Source organism: Phaseolus vulgaris, chromosome 7 (assembly GCF_000499845.2).
Source record: "Phaseolus vulgaris cultivar G19833 chromosome 7, P. vulgaris v2.0, whole genome shotgun sequence".
Classification (NCBI taxonomy): Eukaryota; Viridiplantae; Streptophyta; class Magnoliopsida; order Fabales; family Fabaceae; genus Phaseolus; species Phaseolus vulgaris.
The window spans coordinates 36979841-37000447 of NC_023753.2; the positions used below are offsets into that span (position 1 = coordinate 36979841).

General features: G+C 26.4%; 1 protein-coding gene, 1 long non-coding RNA gene and 1 pseudogene across 2 annotated transcripts; all 3 read left to right on the plus strand.

The window, feature by feature from the left end:
• The first annotated feature begins 969 nt into the window (after positions 1-969).
• LOC137828597 (uncharacterized) lies at positions 970-2310 on the plus strand. The gene is made up of 3 exons (XR_011083916.1): positions 970-1111; positions 1261-1335; positions 2113-2310. It is a non-coding gene; the product is annotated as an uncharacterized lncRNA (long non-coding RNA).
• Positions 2311-10640: 8330 nt separating this feature from the next.
• Positions 10641-13506, plus strand: LOC137829459 (receptor-like protein EIX2; annotated as a pseudogene).
• A 2712-nt stretch (positions 13507-16218) lies between these two features.
• On the plus strand, positions 16219-20494 carry LOC137830513 (zinc finger protein ZOP1). Its single transcript, XM_068637914.1, has 5 exons — positions 16219-16477; positions 17059-17259; positions 18268-18343; positions 19621-19716; positions 19813-20494. The coding sequence occupies exons 1-5, from the start codon at positions 16469-16471 to the stop codon at positions 20172-20174; spliced, it is 744 nt and encodes a 247-aa protein (XP_068494015.1). The 5' UTR covers positions 16219-16468; the 3' UTR covers positions 20175-20494.
• Positions 20495-20607: the final 113 nt, after the last annotated feature.

Consider the following 20607-nt stretch of genomic DNA (forward strand, 5'->3'; position numbering starts at 1 on the left):
ATAGTTCACAATAAAAATTTCAAAGTTTTATTCAATCACAAACATATTTTCATTCTTAAATATGCATCTCAAATCTTGGTAAAACTTATAGTTTTACAACTTTTGACAAAAATTTATTCATCCTTTTAAAAAAAAAAAATTTTATAATTCAATTAATTTCTACTCTTAAACTCAACGAATATTTCCTCTAAGAACAGACTAACAGGTTCATCAAAAGAATTAGCAACAAAGGAAGGTAAATTGAGAAAATGTTTAATTTAAAGATTAAATGGATAAATTTAATACATAATAACTATATATATAGCATAATCGGAGTTATGTTGAGAATTGATGTGTGCCCTCTTTTTTCAACAATTAATGGTGTTTGGTGATGAGAACAGGAACCAGGTATTCTTTTTCAATGAAAAATTGACTAGAAGTCAATGGAGATGACCCATTCAAAACTTAATCACATAATAGTCAAATTGATTTATAAAATATAATTCAATATATATATATATATATACTACAAGAAAATCATGAAATAGAAATCAATTTTAAAGACAAAAAAAAATTAGTTGTTATAATAACTAAATTAAAGATAATTTTATATACTTCTATTATTATTTAACAATAAGCCAGGATTCAAATCAAAGTCTTTCCAGTGACCAGGGAAAACATTGACAACTAGACTATACAAGTTCTTTGATCATATTATCAAAAACATTTTATTATACTTATACATATTAATATAATTTATACATATTAATATAATTATTATTATTAATAATAATAAAATAAATTATATTCATATTATTAATATTATATTTATATTATTAATATTTATTAATATTATAATTAATATTATTATTAATATTATTATTAATATTAGTATTAATATTATTATTAATATTAGTATTAATATTTGTAACAGCGTGTTTTTTAAAAAAAAAACACTTTGCCCCCCACCACCAGTGCCTTTCATTTTCTTCTTTTTCTCTCTCTCTCCAATTCTCTTCTCTCCCTCTCTCTTAATTTCTCTCCCAATCTTCATCTATTTTAGAATCTGATCATACCACGCTGTAGCAGAGGAGTTAAGGAACATTTCTACCCGATCAGATTTTCAAACAGAGTAAGTTCATTTTTACTCTAAATATCCTGTTCTCTGTTTTTCCTTAGGATTTAGTCATCAATCTTGGTGGGGTCAGTTGAGAAGTTTAATCCTCTCAACTTATTCTATTATATACTGAATTTTTGTTCTGTTTGGATAATTTGCATTAGGCCTGTAAATCTTGAAGCTTATCCAAACGGTGGGGAATAAAATTCTAAAAGTTGCTTGGAAAGCAAGCAATTGAGGTAAGGGAAGCTAAATTTAATTTTTAATAGCACCCTAGGATAGAAGATCTGAATGCGGAAGGGACGTGGTCCCAATATTCAATTTCTCTTGTAGGGGTGTTGTGTGTTTATTTATATTGGGTTGTTTGTTTATATATTATTTAAATTTGTGGAAATATTGGGTTTTGATGATTTAGTATTAAAGTGTTATTTTTTTATGTCAAATAAACTTTTGAATATTTTGGATCACTTTTTGAATTATATTGTATGACGAAATGGTATGGAATTGAATTCATACATTTGAGATAATGTATGAACTGATGTTTGTTGTGTATTAAGTATTGATGCCTATGTGGTAACAGAGATCTCCGAGCTTCACTGATGATCTAAGTCACATAGACTAAGATATCAGGTGGTGAGAAGCTGATGGGGGAGTTCATGCACACCGTGACATATGAGATGCACGGCTTGGGTTGTATTGAACTTACCATGATCCTTTCTGTTGGATTCGCTGGTAATCTTTGGATCAGGTGTTAGTCTCTGGTAGGACTTACTTAATACGGGTCTTCCGGAAGACGTTGTTTGTTGAATATTCTGGATGTGTAGATCCATGTGAGATCTATGTGATTGTTTATTGTTGAGATTTGAAGAAAATTGAATAATTTGATAAATTGATCATGTAATTTGGTTTTCTCTTTGGATTTAAGTGTGTATATTATAAAATTCTATTTTTAGTCGCTTACCCTTGCTTTTCTTGCTGTGTTTGAATTGCGATGACTGTACTATGTACACGAGCAGATGACCATACAGGTGCAGGAGAACCTTAGAGGTTACAGAGTTTTATTTTGAGCTGTGGATATGTAAATATTTGTATTTCTATAAATCCTAATCATGTATTAGGAATATTTTGAAAAACTGTAAGCTTGTATAGAATTATGTAGAACCGGTATTGTAATAGTTATATGTAAATTATGGGGTGTTACAATATTCATATTATTAATATTATATTCATATTATCAATATTATATTCATATTATCAATATTTGACTTGAGTAATATTACTTTTATCCGGATATAGATAGATAGAGAGAAAAAGGAAGAAATTATATAATATTAATATAACTTTAATACTATAAATACATATATATTGATTAATATATTTTTTTATTTAATCATTAATTTTTTAAAACTCATGGTTAAATTTAAATTTACTTTCATATTATATATATTAACATAAAATTATTTGATATCTTATTTTCAAATATAAGTTATTATAGGCAGTTGTGAAGTTTTTGTTAGATGGCTATATAGGTGCTTGTATCTTACACTTCTTTTCTGATTTGAGATTTTTGTATAAGGATTGAAATATCCTTAAAATGTTTCCTTTAATTTTTTTTATTCTTTGTCGATAAAAAAAAAATTATTTTCAAATATTTACTTACATAGATTAAAATTGATATAATGTATAATTTTTAAAATATTTTAAATTATAAATTATTTAATCACTTTGTCATTGTGATTTATATATTAGTAGAAAAGGTTATTTAGTAACAACTTTTTACATAGATTTATGGAATAATTAATATAGTTTAAACTATAATGATACGCTAACTAGTAATCTGTATTAGAGATTTAATTAATAGTTAATGTAAAAGTCATCATTCTATGTTAAAAGATAACATTGTTTGTTGACAATATTCTTTACTATAACACACAAGTAAAACCAACTACCTATAATGAACTTAATTAAGTCAATATGATCGTAAAATAATAATTAATATGATAGTTGATTTTAATGTAATAGGTAATATGATGACTATGAGTATGACATATATTAAATGTGATTCATACTAATAGATAATATAATAAATTATGTTTAGATTCAAGTAGATTATAGATAAATTAAATGTGATTCATATGTTAATATTGTTAGTATTGTTAATATTGTTAATATTGTTAATATTGTTAATATTGTTAGTATTGTTAATATTGTTAATATTGTTAGTATTGTAGTATTGTTAATATTGTTAGTATTGTTAATATTGTTAGTATTGTTAATATTGTTAATATTATTAATAATAATAAGTATAATAAAAATCATAATAAAACTAAAGAATTTGCTTGGTGTAAAGGTTAAATTTTCTTTTGTTGCTGAAGGAACCTGGCTTCGAAATATTTATAATTGGATTCTACATGAGTCTGGTCGTCTCACTCTTAAATCAGCTAGGACTTTTTTCTTGGGTCTAGAGGTTTCCTGTGGTTGGGGTAAATTTATTTGGTTTTCATATATTCCGCTTTCCAAGACTCTTGTCCTTTGGAAAAATTTTCATGGGCGGTTTCTTACAGATCAACATATTCAAAATAAAGGACTGCATATTTGTTCTATGTGTACCCTTTGTGAAAAACACGAGAAATCTATTCAACATTTATTTTTTGAATGTGTGCTAATGTTTTGCGTATTTGGAGTTGGGTTCGACACATTTTTCCTACTTATGATTTCTCTAATAAGGATGATCTTCTTTCTTTTATTAAGAGTGATGGTAGTCTGTTGGTTAAATTGGTTAAGCTAACTGTGATAACTTTTTATATTTGGATGATATGGCGTTTGAGGAATTATGCTCGTTTTCAGGATAAGATTGAGGTTTCTAGGGCTATTTTGGTTATTAAATATTTAACTTGTCTAGTGGGTAATTCGTCTAAAGCTTCAATGAAGAATGATATGTTCGATTTCAATATGCTCAAGTTTTTTGGTATTAACACTCGTACTGGTAAAGTTGTACGTCCTCTTCCTGTTAGATGAGAGTTTCCTTCACCAGGCTGGGTTAAAATTAACACTGATGGGGCTGCTAGAGGTTATCCAGGTCTTGCCGCTTGTGGAAGTATTTTCCGTGGGAGTATGAGAGAGTTTATTGGAGCTTTCTCTGCGTTTCTTGACATTCAGACTGCTTTGATTGCTGAAGTTTATGGAGTTATATATGCTTTGGAGGAAACTCAAAAGTTGGGTCTTACTAATGTCTGGCTGGAATGTGACTCTGCCTTGGTTTGTGCTGCGTTTACTGTTAGGACAAATGTTCCTTGGATGCCTCGTAATCAATGAAATACTTGTCTTAATTAACGTGGAAAAATCAGGTTTAGGGTTACTCATATTTTTCGTGAAGGGAATGCGTGTGCTGATAAGTTGGCTAATTTAGGATTTATTCATATAGAATCATTTCATTGGTATAATAGGCTTCCATCTAGTCTGTCTTTAGAATTCTTTATTAATAAGTATAGTCTACCTATGTATCGTTTTTGTTAACATATGGATTTTGGTATAGTCTCCTCATATTTTTGTATTTTTTTTCTTTTTTTAATATTTTTTTTCATGTGATGACAAATGATTGTTGTTACTTGAGGTGTCAGCCTAGATGAGATGTCAAGTAGCATAGTGATGCCTAATATGAAATTTTTTTATAAAAAAAATAAAATAAAATTGTGCATTTATGTTATAATTATATTTTTTGTCATTTTCATAATTTGAAATTTAAAAGTTCCTTATTATGCCATATGTGATTTCAACAAAATATTAACTTTATCATATAATTTATATCTTATCTTATTGTCTAATTCGTGTAAAATATATAATAAGATAGTACAACTCTTATCATAATTTGATGCTTTAAACGGGTGTTTTAAGGGTTTGAACAAGTTTTTATTTACCATATGATTTGATTAAATTTATATATCTCATAAGTATTCATAAAATGAAAAATTACTTAAGGCAAATTCATGCATGAGTTTCAGAACACTTTTATTTAATATGTTTTCAAATTCAAAATCATTGTAAGATTTTTTTTATTATTATTATATAATGATAAATTACAAACATACAGTTTTTAATTTTATAAAAAATTATGTATACAGTTTTCAATTTTATAAATAAATTACAACCGAATTATGTAGTCAATTATTAATTTAAGTTGGTAAACTAAACTTTAAATTTATGAATTTCTAATTAAAATAGGTTACACCCAGATTATTGAAAAACATAATATGTTTAGATATTAACATGTTAATGCTAAAATTTTGATATTGATATTAACATATTAACATGTTAATGTTAAAATTTTGATATATCCAGTTAGTGGATATTTAGGTTTAAACATGTGAACTGCCAGAATTTTAATTTTTGTTGTATTAAATTTGACACTTGAATATGTCTAGTAATTATTTATTTAATTGAAAAAAATGCAACTATTTTGTGTTTCGTTGCACTAGCTTTGTTGGCCAATCACAGTTTTACAAAAGGATAAAATCCACTTAAAATGCAAATTTATATCAACGGAAATCGTTTTTTTAGCATTAAAAATCTAATTAAAAAAAATTACAAAGATGTATATGCATTTTTATTATGTCTTAACTTTATTCATGCACTACAGTCAAATTATTATTTACTTTCGTGTCATTATATATTTCATTATATATTGTTTTCACTATAAGAAAAAAAGGTTTAATAGAGATTATTTAGTGAAGGTTAATATAATCTTAGGAATTGATTTAAGTAATGGAAGTTTTTTCTAAAATCTCAATAAAATAATGGAGGTTTTTTAACCTTAGCTAAATTTCAAAGGTTTATTCTAAAACCTCAGTAAAATAGCAGAGATTTTTTTAACCTTTATTAATTTTCAAAGGTTTATTTTAAAACCTCCGCAAAATAACGAAGGTTTTTTTAACTTTCAATTTTCAAAGGTTTATTTTAAAACCTCCACAAAATAATGAAGGTTTTTTTAACCTTTGTTAATTTACAAAGGTTTATTTTAAAACCTTCATAAAATAACAAAGATTTTTTTAACCTTCGTTAATTTCCAAAGGTTTATTTTAAAACCTTCGTTAAATTCTAAATATTTATTCTAAAATCTCATCAAAATAATAGAGTTTTTTAAGTATCAAAAGTTTATTGTAAAACATCAATAAAATATTTTATATTTTCTCAATTTTTAATAAATAGATATAATTAAATTTTTTAGTGAGTTTAGCCTAAACTGGTATACATATTTAACTATGCTTTGAACTTAGGTATTAGAGGTTGATTCATTAATTGAAGTTAGAAGACACTTCATTAATTGAAATTATTATTCAATTCTTAAAGATTGTTTTTATGAATTTCAATAAGTAAAAATAAGTTGTGTGTGAAGTGACATTAACTTATCACATACATACATCATCATAATTTATTTTTTGGTTACATTTGCAGTATCAAATTTTGATGAATCAGACACTGGAAACTATTCATTATAATAATATTAATAATAATATTTATAATAATATTAATAAAAATATTTTATAATAATATTAATAAAAATATTTATAATAATATTAATAAAAATATTTATAATAATATTAATAATAATATTTATAATAATATTTATAATAATATTAATAATAATATTTATAATAATATTTATAATAATATTAATAATAATATTTATAATAATATTTATAATAACATTTATAATAATATTAGTAATAACATTTATAATAATAATAATAATAATAATAATATATTAATAATAATATTTATAATAATATTAATAATAATATTTATAATAATATTAATAATAATATTTATAATAATATTTATAATAATATTAATAATAATATTTATAATAATATTAATAATAATATTTATAATAATATTTATAATAATATTAATAATAATATTTATAATAATATTAATAATAATATTTATAATAATATTAATAATAATATTTATAATAATATTAATAATAATATTTATAATAATATTAATAATAATATTAATAATAATAATAGTAATAATATTAATAATATGAATAATATTAATAAATATTAATAATATGAATAATATTAATAAATATTAATAATATGAATAATATTAATAAATATTAATAATATGAATAATATTAATAAATATTAATAATATGAATAATATTAATAAATATTAATAATATTAATAAATATTAATAATATTAATAAATATTAATAATATTAATAAATATTAATAAATATTAATAATATTAATAAATATTAATAAATATTAATAATATGAATAATATTAATAAATATTAATAATATGAATAATATTAATAAATATTAATAATATGAATAATATGAATATAATATTAATTATAATAATAATGTTAATATAATATTAATATGTATAAATTATGTTAATAATAATAAGTAAAATAAAAATGATAATATGACTAAAGAACTTCCCTGATCTAGTGGTTAATCCTTTGGGTGCTTGGGTTGTGAAAATTTTAACCTTTGGTAATATAAAAATAAACCCTCGTTAAAACCATTTTTTCTTGTAGTGTTTATAAAAATGAAATATTATTTCAATACAAAGGGAGAAAATTAGATTTTTGGTAAAAAAAATTATTATTAAATTTTGTGTGAATAAAATAGAAGATACTTCAATTTTATAGAACAAGAAAATATAAAGATCATAATGTTTCACATCCATGCAACAAAATCTCAAAGAAATAAATAATTGTTATGATTATTAAACGCTCATCCTAAAACATTTCATATCTTACCTATAAAATTATATGTCATTGCATATATATAAATTAAGTGTTTAATTTAAAATTATTTAAAAAAATTAAATTATCTTATAAAGTTTATAAAGAATTGAAAGATGTAGAAAAATAATAATTGGGTAAAAAAAATACATATTTAAATTTTAAAAATATTATGTATTTATTTTTTGTTGTATAAATTAAATATATGTTTTGTTCTATAAATGAAATTAAGTTTTTGTTGTATAAATTAAAATAACTTTTTGTTGCATAAATGAAATGAATTATTTTTGTTGTATAAATTGAATTTAATTGTTTTATATAAATTAAAGATTTTTTTTTATAAATTATATACATTTCTTTTATATATTAAATTTATTTATTTGTCATATAAATTTAAAATAAAATAAATTAAATTTTTGAAAGTTTTAACATAAGTTTTATTAAATTATATTTAAGTTACATAAATAAGAAAGAATATTTTCATGTGGCTAATATTAGTAATAATAAATATAATAAAAATCATAATATGATAAAATATTTTGTTTGTATATTGATTAAAAAAAAATTTGGCTATGCTAATTTCCATTTGTTAGATTTTTTCGTCAAAACTGTGACGAACGAAAATCCGACACATAATATAGTTACTTTTAAGGATATGAAAAATATCTAAATATTCAAATTCAATTCATAATTATTACAATCCTAATAGTTTTAAGTCCATTTTAATCAAATATTTATAAAGAATAATCAATTATGTTAAGATCTACTCAATTATCATCGCAAGCTGTAGTTAAAATTTTAACTAACTGAAAAAATAATCTATTATCTCAAAGTTTAATTGATTAACAATAAAAAAATCTTAAAAGTACTACTTAATTGATTAGTCAAAGAGATATTATTTAAAAGAAAACAATTTTTAAAAGAATATAAGTATTGATTAAAATATAATCAATTATTATTAATGATAATAAATTTATGAGTAAATTATTAAAGAGAACTTCATGTTCAAACCTTTCATATTACTTTTCTATTATATTCCCAAGCACTCAACTTTCTAAGACTTGCATGAAGTTGACTTGGTAAATGAAAGTAGTAGTAACTGATTTTATAAGGTGAAAGAAATAAATAAGTATAATTGTTTTTGTTTAATTTTAAAACACAAAATAAAAATATTTTTACTATTTAAACTTAAATTATATTTCACTCCAAGAAATTTATGAAATAAAAATTAATTTTAGAGACAAAAAATAATTAGTTGTTAGTTTCTAAATTGATATCTAATTAACTAGAAAAACTTTGATAACTAATTAGATACCTTAGAAACTATTTAACAATAGTAGAAACTATTTAACAATAGTAGAAAAGTTTTCTTAATTCTTAAAATAGTCTCTAATTTAGTTATTATAACAACTAATTATTTTTTGTCTTTAAATTTGATTTCTATTTCATAATTTTTTTTTGTAGTATTTTTTTATTGAAATTGTAGAATAGTTATTTTTTTATATTTTGAAAAATTATGAAAGAAGTTTTTGTAAATTACGTTAACGAATTTGTCAGTAATAAACAGACTTTTACGTTAATAAAAGATTTGAATATTTATTCATGCTAACATAAATATTCACAGACTATAAATATATTTAATTGTATTTTCTTTGCATGAAATAAATTTCTTTATAAAAAAATATTTAAAAAATTTATATAGTTAATAATTTTATTTATATTTATTTTTTTACATAAAATAAAATCTTTCTATATATATATTAAATATTTTAAAAATATATCATAATTAACATTTTGTTTTATATTAAATATATTTAAATAATAAAAATAGTTGAAAAGTGAGGTTGTTAGAAAAAAAGAGTAAAGAAGAAAGAAAACTTTTGTAAAATTGTGTGAATGATTTGGTTGATGTAATATAATTATTTATATTATATTTAATATATAACTTTGTAAAATAGTTTTTTTAAGAAAAAATTAATTTTAAAAAATACAAATTAAATTTTAAATTAAATAAAAAATTATATGTTAAAAACAAAAAATATATTGAAAAATATATTTTGTAACATTTTAATATATTTATTTTAATTATTAACCTAAAAAATATTTAATTATAAATAAAATAGTAACTTATATATTATAATTCTTCTCATAATTAATTATAGAACACTTTGCATGGAACATGTAAAAGAAAGTCTAAATGAATATGAGGTTTCGTTTTCTTTTCTGATTTAACAGCATTCGAACACGGTTTGGTAGGTGTATGAGTATGAGGTTTCCTTTTCTGCGTCTACAAAACAAACAGGTCATAACCTTTGAGTGGGTCCATTGACTTCTGATAAAAATAGTAAGATTATGCTAAATATACTTATTATATATTAAATTTAGATGTTTTAATCATTAAAATTTTACATATTTATACATATTCAAAATTAATAACTTCAAATCTTGATTTACTACACTACAATTAAATAAATTTTAAGCTCATGAGATGAAACATACTGGTAAAAAATTAAGGGCTAAAGTTTAGAATCTTATATTAAATTAAGATGTCATGAGATAAACAATTAATATATAAAGAGAAAATGTATATTTTAAAATATATAAAGAGAAAAATAAATTTATTATTTAAAAAATTTAAATGAAAAATAACGTGAAATCTTTTATATGAGTTTAGTTCACACTTTTTAATACTAAAATAAAGTAGCATTAAGTTTCAGAATATAAAGAGTTGTAGGTGGCTAACATGATACTCATATTCTCAACAACACATATTGCATTATGATGAACTCCTTTGTCTCCATTATCAGATTATTTTTTCTTTGTTCATTATGCTTGATCATGTTCAACTCAGTTACATATAGTTTGACGGTTCATTGCAATGAGAAGGACACGAACATTCTCCTTAAGTTCAAACAACGAGTCACAGATCCTTCAGAGGTGCTCTCTTCATGGTTTCCAAATTCAGATTGTTGTCAATGGAGAGGAATCATCTGTCATAACATCACAGGTAGGGTTTCAGAGCTCAGTCTTCCTTGTTACACTATTCCATCTCAAGTTACTGCTTTGGAAGAGATGGACGACAAGTCACAATGTTTAACAGGTCACTCTAACTTCTTTTTAATCTTTACTTTTAAATTCAATGTTATACTTTCTTGTTAAAGAACTTTCACGATAAAAAATAGTTTTATATCATGATTCAAATTATTCCTTATAAATCTAAAATTTATAGTTTATATATTTAAATATACATTATTTATTGTTAATTTAAATTATACTATAATTTTTCTATGTACAATGTGTACAATAATTTATTTTATCAACAGGTGAATTAAATTTGAGTTTGCTGGAACTTGAATATTTGACCTACTTGGATTTGGGCAACAATGACTTCAAGTTTCTCCAATTCAATGCAATGGATAGCCGTGGAAAGTCCAGCAACCTCCCTTATCTTCATTTATCTCATAACTATGATATTGTTGTCCATAATCTCCATTGGATTTCAAATCTTTCTTCATTGCAATATCTTAATCTTGGTGGTGTTCATATTCACAAGGATATTGATTGGCTTCAATCAGTCACTTTGCTCCCTTCACTGTTAGAGTTGAATTTGAGAGGTTGTCAACTTGAAATGATGTATCCATTTCTTCAGTATGCTAATTTTACGTCACTTCAACTTCTAAATCTTGCTGAGAACGATTTTGTATCTGAGTTGCCTAGTTGGTTATTCAATCTGAGTTGTCACATCTCCCATATTTACCTTTTTAACAATCAGATACATGGTGAACTACCTGAAGCATTTCCAAATCATAGAAATATTAAGTCCTTGGTTTTTTATGGTAATTATCTCAAAGGACCCCTTCCAAATTGGTTAGGACAACTTGAACAATTATAAATACTTTATCTTTCTTATAACTATTTTTCTGGTCCAATCCCTTCATGTTTGGGAAATTTATCATCCTTGATTCAATTGGACCTCACCTCAAATCAGTTGAATGGAAATCTTCCAAAAAGTCTCAGTCAACTGTTGAACTTGGAAAGCCTTCTAGTAGCAGAAAATTTCTTGACTGGAATTGTGTCCGAAAGAAATTTACTTTCCGTTTCAAATTTGAAGCATTTATCCCTTAATTCACCTACCCTGGTCTTTGATTTTGATCCTGAATGGATTCCTCCTTATCAACTTCAAGAGGTTCAGTTTGGCAATGTGAGAGACAAGCTTCCTGAATGGTTATTCACACAGAGTTCTCTAACACATCTAAGCATTGTAGATTCAACGGCTTCATTTGAACCTCTTGAAAAGTTTTGGAACTTTTCTAAACAACTTGATTATTTCTATCTAGTAAACAACACTATCAATGGGGACATATCAAATGTGTTGTTAAGCTCGAAAATCGTTTGGTTAGTTTCCAATAATTTAAGAGGCGGCATGCCTCGTTTATCTTCGGAAGTGGTGGTTTTATGTTTGTATAATAACTCTTTGTCTGGGCCAATTTCTATTCTCTTGTGCAACAAAATGAGCAATAAAAGCAATTTGATTGACTTCGACCTGGGTTATAATAATTTATCTGGAGACCTCACAAATTGTTGGAATGATTGGAAATCCTTGGTTCATGTTGATTTAGGATACAACAACTTAACAGGAAAGATTCCTCACTCAATGAGTTCTTTGTCCAACCTTCGATTTTTATACCTAGAAAGCAATAACTTGTTTGGTGAGATACCTGTCTCACTTAAGAATTGCAAAAATCTTTCGATACTTGATATCGATTACAATAATTTTTCTGGAGATATACCAAACTGGTTGCCACAAAGTGTGAAAGGTCTTAAATTGAGATCCAATCAATTCAGTGGAAAAATTCCCACAGAACTATGTCAACTTCATTCTTTAATGGTGATGGATTTTGCGAGTAATGGATTGTCAGGAGCAATACCCAATTGCTTGCATAACATCACTGCCATGCTTTCTAGTGATGCTTCAACTCGTCAAGTTGGTTATTTCATTAATTTACCAATTTTCAGTATACAAATGACTTGTGGTATTACCATGCTTATAAAAGGAAATGAGTTAGAATATTATAATTTGATGAATGTCATTGATCTCTCCAATAACAAATTGTCTGGTGGTGTCCCTTTAGAGATGTATATGCTCACTGGAATACAATCCTTAAACTTGTCTCATAACATGTTCAGTGGCACAATACCAGAAGAGATTGGCAACTTGGAACCCTTGGAGTCCTTTGATCTCTCAAGAAATCTTTTCTCAGGAGAAATTCCTCAGACCATGTCTTACTTGCATTATCTTGAGGTCTTAAATTTGTCTTTCAACAATTTCATGGGGAAAATCCCATCAGGGACCCAACTTGGTTCTTCAAACCTCAGCTTTATAGGCAATTCTGGCCTCTGTGGACCTCCACTTTCAAAGATATGCCCACAAAATGAAAAATCCCACAGTACAAATCGATGGGAGGAAGAAGAAGGTGATGAATCTGATGTACATTCTTGGTTCTTCATGGGCTTGGGAATTGGGTTTGCAGTAGGATTCTGGGGAGTTTTGGCCACCATTTTCTTCAACAGGAGATGCAGACATGCTTATTTCAGATTTTTGCACCGCACTTATGACTTTGCCCTGCAAAAGATGAACTTCATCTAAGATATCACAATGACGGTACAATGAATGGTATGTTACAAATTTATTTCTTTTGGAAGTGTTAAAAAATAATATTATTTAATAGCATTATAAAATGTTAGAAATTGAAGTGAATACCGTTAATTATAATGACATGTTGACGAGATTATTTAAAATTTTATCCGTATTATATAGTAATAATTGAGTAATCTTCAATTAAGTTGCTTGAAAAATAATTAACTCTGTTATATATTGACTGCTACATTGTACTCTGCAGGTCCCTGATGTTCATGCTTCAGTATGTTACTTCATGCAGTAGGCCAGAAGGTTGTGTTATTGGATATATATATATATATATATATATATATATATATATATATATATATATATATATAAATAAATAAAATAGCTTATACATTAGGATTTTTATGAGGTTTACTGTAATTTATGATTTGTGTTGGAGGATAGTTTGCATTGTGATTTGTGTTTTAATATGATGTATGATTTAGAGAATTTAGTAATCTTACACGGATTTCATTTGATAATAAGAATATGTGTTGAAATTTGCATTCACAATATTTGTAATAAAAAAATATTGTTAATGGATAGTTTAAAGTTTATTGAGCAATATTCAGAAAAGAAAATTTTAAAAATTAATTTATTAGTCATTCAAAATGATAAAATGAGTCACTAATTTAATTTAATATTAATTTATTAAATAAATATAAATCTAAAAACGAGTTATAAAATTTTATCAATAATATAAATTACTTTAAATATTACTAATTTTTAATTTATAAAATAATATTTAATGACTAATTATTTTTTTCAAAATTAGTTAAAAAAAAAATAAAATTATTAACAACTTTATGGAATTGATGCAAATAAAAATGGTCACGTTTAATAAATAAAAATTCAGTTTTAAAAGGTGAATTGCTCAACTTTAAAAGGTGTTTATGTATCATCACCTCAACCTTGATCAACATTTCATAGTATTTGGTATCCATGTTTAACAAGCATTTGGTGTTCTATAGAATTATGATTTGGCAAGAGTTTAAGAAAGAAGAGAATAATAGGAAATAAGTGCAATAAAAAAATTAAATTTAAATTAACAAAAGATATTTTGAATTATTTTTAAAGAGGAATGATTAAATTGATTTTTTTTAAAAGATTATAGAACAAAATGAATAAAAATGTAAAATATAAAGGACCATTTCTATAAAAAATAATTGCATGATCGAAAACAATGCTAACCAAAAGCATTCAAGATAGACTAATCAATTTATTATTAATTTTTGACATTACTCATTTATTTTTACTTATAAAATATTTATCCATTCTTCCATTTTAAAATTATTTTCTCATTTTCTCATGAAACCTGGCCATTTTCCACATATGATAATAAAGTATAAGGTTCAAATCTTTGATTAATTAATAGAAATAATTAGATTTAGTGTGTAGTGGTAGTCATATAAGATTACTTTCTGTAAAGTTTGTTTTAAATAATAACAATATAGTACGTGTTGAAATTTGTGTTTTATTGTTATTTTCATTGAATAATGAGTATCAGTATATATTTATACTTTCTCCTCTATTGTTTTAATATTAATTAAATAATTTTTTTATACAAAATAAAAATTAGAGAAAAAAATAAATAATGTCAAAGGTTTAATATTAAAAGAATAAATATTTTTTAATATTAAAAAATTATAATTACATAAATAATAAAAGTTTAAAAACATTTTTAAATTAATAATAAATTAATAAAGGTGCGGGAGGAGGCTGATGTAAGAGGCATGGTCAATCCATAATTTTTGAAATGTAATTTTACATAATACATTACTTTTTATTTTGGATTATATAATCTAAAATATAAATTTGTTTAAAATACTAATTTTATTTTTCAGATCATATATTTCAGAATATAAATATATTTATGTTTAATTGTATTCGGATTATTTTATTTTTCAGATCATATATTTCAGAATATAAACATATTTATGTTTAATTGTATTCGGATTACACCAGAACTGAAAATAAATATCTTTAAAATTCACGGGTTTACATTGAAGGAGTTTTTCCTGTATTTCTACATTTTTCTTCCTGCACCCCACAAGATTGTGCAAAGATAAAATTGTCCTTATATAAAACTGTACATTTATTTTTTTATTCTGGATTATGAAATCTGGTAAATTTTTGGATTGGTGCTTCTGGTGAAATTTTGGATTGGCGCATCTGGTACTCTCTCAGATTGGTGCTTCCGGTAGTACATGAATGACAGTGTTAATCCAAAATAAAAAAATGCAAAACATCCATAATTGGAAAAACCACTCCGGATCAACCAATCCGTAATTCAAAATATGCATTCCGAATTTAGAAATCCATAATTAAAAAAAATCATTCCAGATCCATCAATCCGTAATAGAAATTAGGCTTCTGAATTCAGTAATCCTGAAATCAACAATTTATGCAAACTTTGCTTCCAAAACACTCCCTCATCCAGAATGTAACATGATTCACTTCCAGATTGATGAATCCGTAGCACACTCCCAGATCCCGAATTCAAATAACAGGTGAAAGTCAGTTTTGGAATTTACAAAATTGTTGGGGTGCAGGAAGAAAAATATAGGCGTGCAGTAAGAAACTGCCACTTAGGGAGTGCAGGATGAATAGCCCAAAAGAGGCCCAGTATCATTGGGTACACTGCTTTATGGGCCAACTATTGGGCTTTTAGTTGATATTTGGTGGGTTTATGCTTACTCGGAAAAAAACATGTTCTCTCTCGATTTCCCTCTCTCTGTTTCACTTTCATCAAGTCTCTGACGTTTTTTTTGTTTGGGAAGTCTCTGCTTTACTTTGTGGAGGTTTTTGAAATTTGAAGAGATTGGGATGCACTTCACACCATAACTCACAAACCTCTCTTCTTCTCAGCTTTCAATTATTGTTTTGTTCTTGCCGCGTCGATTCGGAACCCTGATTTGCTGCCATGACTGAGGTAAACGCGTTAATCACCGCAATTTTTCATTATACACTTTTCATAATCGTTCTTATGCACTCTTTCACCCTTTTATAATTTATTTTCCTGCACGCAAATTATATCCTACTACTTTTTATTGAACCTTCTGCCCCTTACATAATCGAGATTACTTCCCAAAAATCCTGTATATTATGAATTTATGCTTCTTATAGTTGAAAACCAATTTAATGTAAAAATATTTGGATTTTTTAATAATATATTGGGAATCTGAAGGTAGGACTGTAGGAGACTATTAAGTCCATGTTTAGGTCGGTTTATTTTGGAGAAATACTTGCTTATTTGTAGTTTCATGAGGTAGTTTTTTGTAAAAAATAAGAATGATTTTTTTCTTAGTAACATATGGCAAACATGTAGTATGTATATTTCAGAAGAACTGTTGGCTGTGTGTGAATTTTACTATCATGAGAGAAGGATTTGGGGGTGGGTTATTGAGATGTAGTGGTTGGTTTCTGATGTGTGAGAGTTGGAGTTGTTAATTGTTTGGATGCACTAAGAAGTTGAGGGCTTTTCTTTACTCCTTTTTATTTTATGGTTTTCAGTACTGGGTCAGCCAGGGCAACAAATGGTGCGACTTTTGCAAAATTTATATATCAAACAACCCTTCGAGCATTAGGAATCATGAGCTTGGTCAACGCCACAAAGATAATGTTGCCAAGAGGCTGGCTGCTATGCGAAAAGAGAATATTGCTAAGGAGAAAGAACAGAAAGAAACAGCTCGTGCCATTGAACAAATCGAAGCGGTAAGGGTTTTACTCTTATTTTATATTTACATTAGTGATATTGATGCTGCACTCATCATGCTTTGAAAAGTTTTTGTGATACCTCTTTTATAATGCTTGGACGGGACTTTCTGGTGCAATTACTGAGGTATACAAGTAACCGATTTGATTAGCATAGTAAATCAGGCATGCATAAGGATCAGCAAGGTTATCAAACAAGGGAGTTTACATAAACTTGTGAAGCTTCTTTGAATTTCATTCACAAGGTTGGAAAATGATTGCTAATATGAAAACCAATGTTTAAAATCCAATGTAGTATTCAAGCAAAAGGTAAAAGTTTTTGTAGATGACAGACAACAGTGATCGGCTGTTGATTTGAACCCTAATGAAATGTTGCATATTTTGGGTTTCCATGAATAGAGCCATCTGCTAGTGTAAAAGGAAGTTAAAATTCATAAACAAATCACATAATCGTGAACAGTTCATTCGTCCATAGTGATCTCACCTGTTTGTTCAAGCCACAAAAGCAAGCCTGTTGAAGTTATTGAAATAGACTGCTGCAAAGTCAGAAAACATAAGTGGTTCTCATTTTTTTTTTAAATTTCTCCCTGATGGCAATGACTGTTTTTTCTTACAATGCTAGAATAAATGAGTGGAAGTTTCCCAATTACATAATGCATAATTATTGGTTTTAGAGGAATGCTAGCTAGTAAAACACTGTTAAAGGCCAACATGTATCGAAAAGGGTGTCAATAAGTGTTAACATTTCTCTTGACTTAAATCCAAACAAAATACTTATCATAGAGGGGTCTTGGATTCCCAAAATATTTTTTCAAGTGAAACATTTACTGTATCTGAAGATTGAGAATTATCTGGAAATGGAAGTTGCAAGAATTTCACATCTATGCTTAACTTTTTTTCAAATTTTTTATATTTGAGTTTCAAGAGCATTGTATGTTCTGTTACACATTTATACTCAAAGATGAAATATATAAATTGTTATATCTGTTTCTTTGTATTCTAATGCAGAAAGCACAGCGTAGCTATCAAAAGGATAAAGCAAAATTTGAGGAAGCCAGAGAATCACTTGAATTGGATGCCCAAGGTTGTAAGTATAAAATCTGTTTATTTCTATTGATAGAGTTCTGATTAGTTATTAATTTGCTTATTCGTGTACATTGTTTTGACATTCAATCTTTGTTTAGATCATACACTACGGGGGAATAAATTGTTGTCCTTTACATAGAAAAAAAGAAGAGCTCCATTTATTGAAATTAGGAGAGCTCCATTTATTGAAATTACTTATATTTTCCGGTTTTTCAAAGCATTACAAAGAAGTTATTGTGACACTTCTCTACTAAGATGATCAGTAATAATTACCAATTTTTTCTTTTTTGCATAAAGTGGTGGTAGTTGGCTTGTATAAGCGAATATGTCAAGCAAACCCTACTTTGTAAGTAATTGCTCAGCAAGCTGTAGTTATAACCGACTTTTCTTTGTAAGAGGAAATGTAAGAGTATTGAGCATTGGTAGTTGTCCTATCTGATATTGATTTCACGTGGTAGATTTAGGGATTGGAGTTCATTATATATTATTATAATAAGCCCAAACCCTTTAAGGATTGGTAACTTGGTGTATATTTTGGGTTACATAGTCTAATTACTTTTCTGCCAAATTTTAATTCCCCGCAGAGAACTTTAATCTATGGTATAAAACATCTCTAAAATGTGTTCTAGTTAATTTTTTTCTTCTATTAATAAAGTGGAATTTTCTTTTCCTCAGAAAAGAACTTGAATATAAAAATCTAAGACTTATGATTAGTCTCCTCCCCGTCTGGGTCCTTTTTTTTCTCGTTTTGGTATGTAATAAGACAAGAAAATGTTGAAATCAATATGTTATGGTTTATCGTACTAGGTTCACTGAAAGAGCAGAATAAGTCTATTTATTACTCAATTTTTTTCTCCTTAAAAGAATTTTGATTTTTTTTTTTTCTGAAGCTATTAATGGTGCTGGTAGGTTTTGTATTGACAGCATAAATATAAAGTTTTGTTCCTGTTCAGCGTGGAAAAAGATATGAGAATGGATCAGCTGCTGTTATATTTTCAACTGCATCTCCCGTAGTAACAATTGATGGGCAAATTTGTTTTTAAACATTTAGCTTTAAATTTTTTACATAAAACAAGTAAATTTAAGGTCAGGACTCTGCCTTCTCCTTTTAAGCTGCAGAGGACCATGATGCCAAAAAGTATACATGTAGCTTCATGATACAAATCCAACTCTATATACTCTCAACAGACGTGTCAGTGTAGTGTATTGCATTGTTGCTGTATCGATTTTGCATCTCAAAACTGATTATTACTTCGTGGTTGAATGGTTGTGTAGAATGGGAGTTTGACAGCAGTTCAGGCTATTATTATCATAAAACAAATGGATTTTGCAATGACCCAAAGTCGGGATTTTACTACTCTGATGCCATTGGTATGACACTAGAATTCTTGTCTTACCTTACCATACATGTAAATTATCAAGTTGATATTTGATGGCATATTTCCTTCCTTGAAAATATTTCAACAGGCAAGTGGGTGACAAAGGAAGAAGCGTATGTCTCTCCTCACTTTAAATCTAAGGCCAGGCATGATGGACCAACTTCGAAGAAGTCCTTGTTAACATCACAGTCGAAATCAGATGAAAACAAGTCAAATAAGTTTCAAAATGGATCTTCATCTGGGCCAGTAGTTACAACTTCTTTGAATCCTAAAAGAAATGGGAAAGCTGCTCCTTCATCTCTTGCAGTCGGCAAGAGAAAAAGACCTAATGAAAAATCAAAGATTATCTCTGAAGAAGAAAAAGCAGCTCTCAAGGCAAGAGAAGCTGCAAGGAAAAGAGTGCAGGAGAGGGAAAAACCCTTGCTTGGCCTTTACAGCAAGCCTTACTAATGACTCTGCAAATTTACCTTAACGGACATGGCTTCCCCCAGAAATGAGGTCGTTCTTCTTTTTGCCTGATTCATTTATGCTGTGTCATTAAGGTGGGGTCCTAATTCCCCAATTGTTTTCCATGTGACTCTACCTTGTACAATGTAACTGCTCCATTTTCTATTTTTGTTTTTGCATATATGCTAATTTTCAGCCCTGTTTGTATCTCGGAGAGGAGAAAAGGAGGATCAGAAGTCATCACTAGGCTGATGAAACCAAATAAATCCCTGTTTCAGTAACTTTTGGAAAAAATCAATATATTTATTTTGAATTTCCAGTAATTTTTCACAACGGAAAATAATATAGCAACGTTTTATGAATGCATTTTCTCATCAGCTATGTTATTTGTGTAAAACCGTCTGTTTTACAAGAAAGTGGAAAAATTACGGTCATA

Excerpts from the sequence above, each read along its gene's own strand:
- LOC137830513 (XM_068637914.1), top strand. Across the intron at positions 17,260-18,267 it reads CCATTGAACAAATCGAAGCG|AAAGCACAGCGTAGCTATCA; the intron begins GTAAGGGTTTTA and ends ATTCTAATGCAG. Across the intron at positions 18,344-19,620 it reads ACTTGAATTGGATGCCCAAG|AATGGGAGTTTGACAGCAGT; the intron begins GTTGTAAGTATA and ends ATGGTTGTGTAG.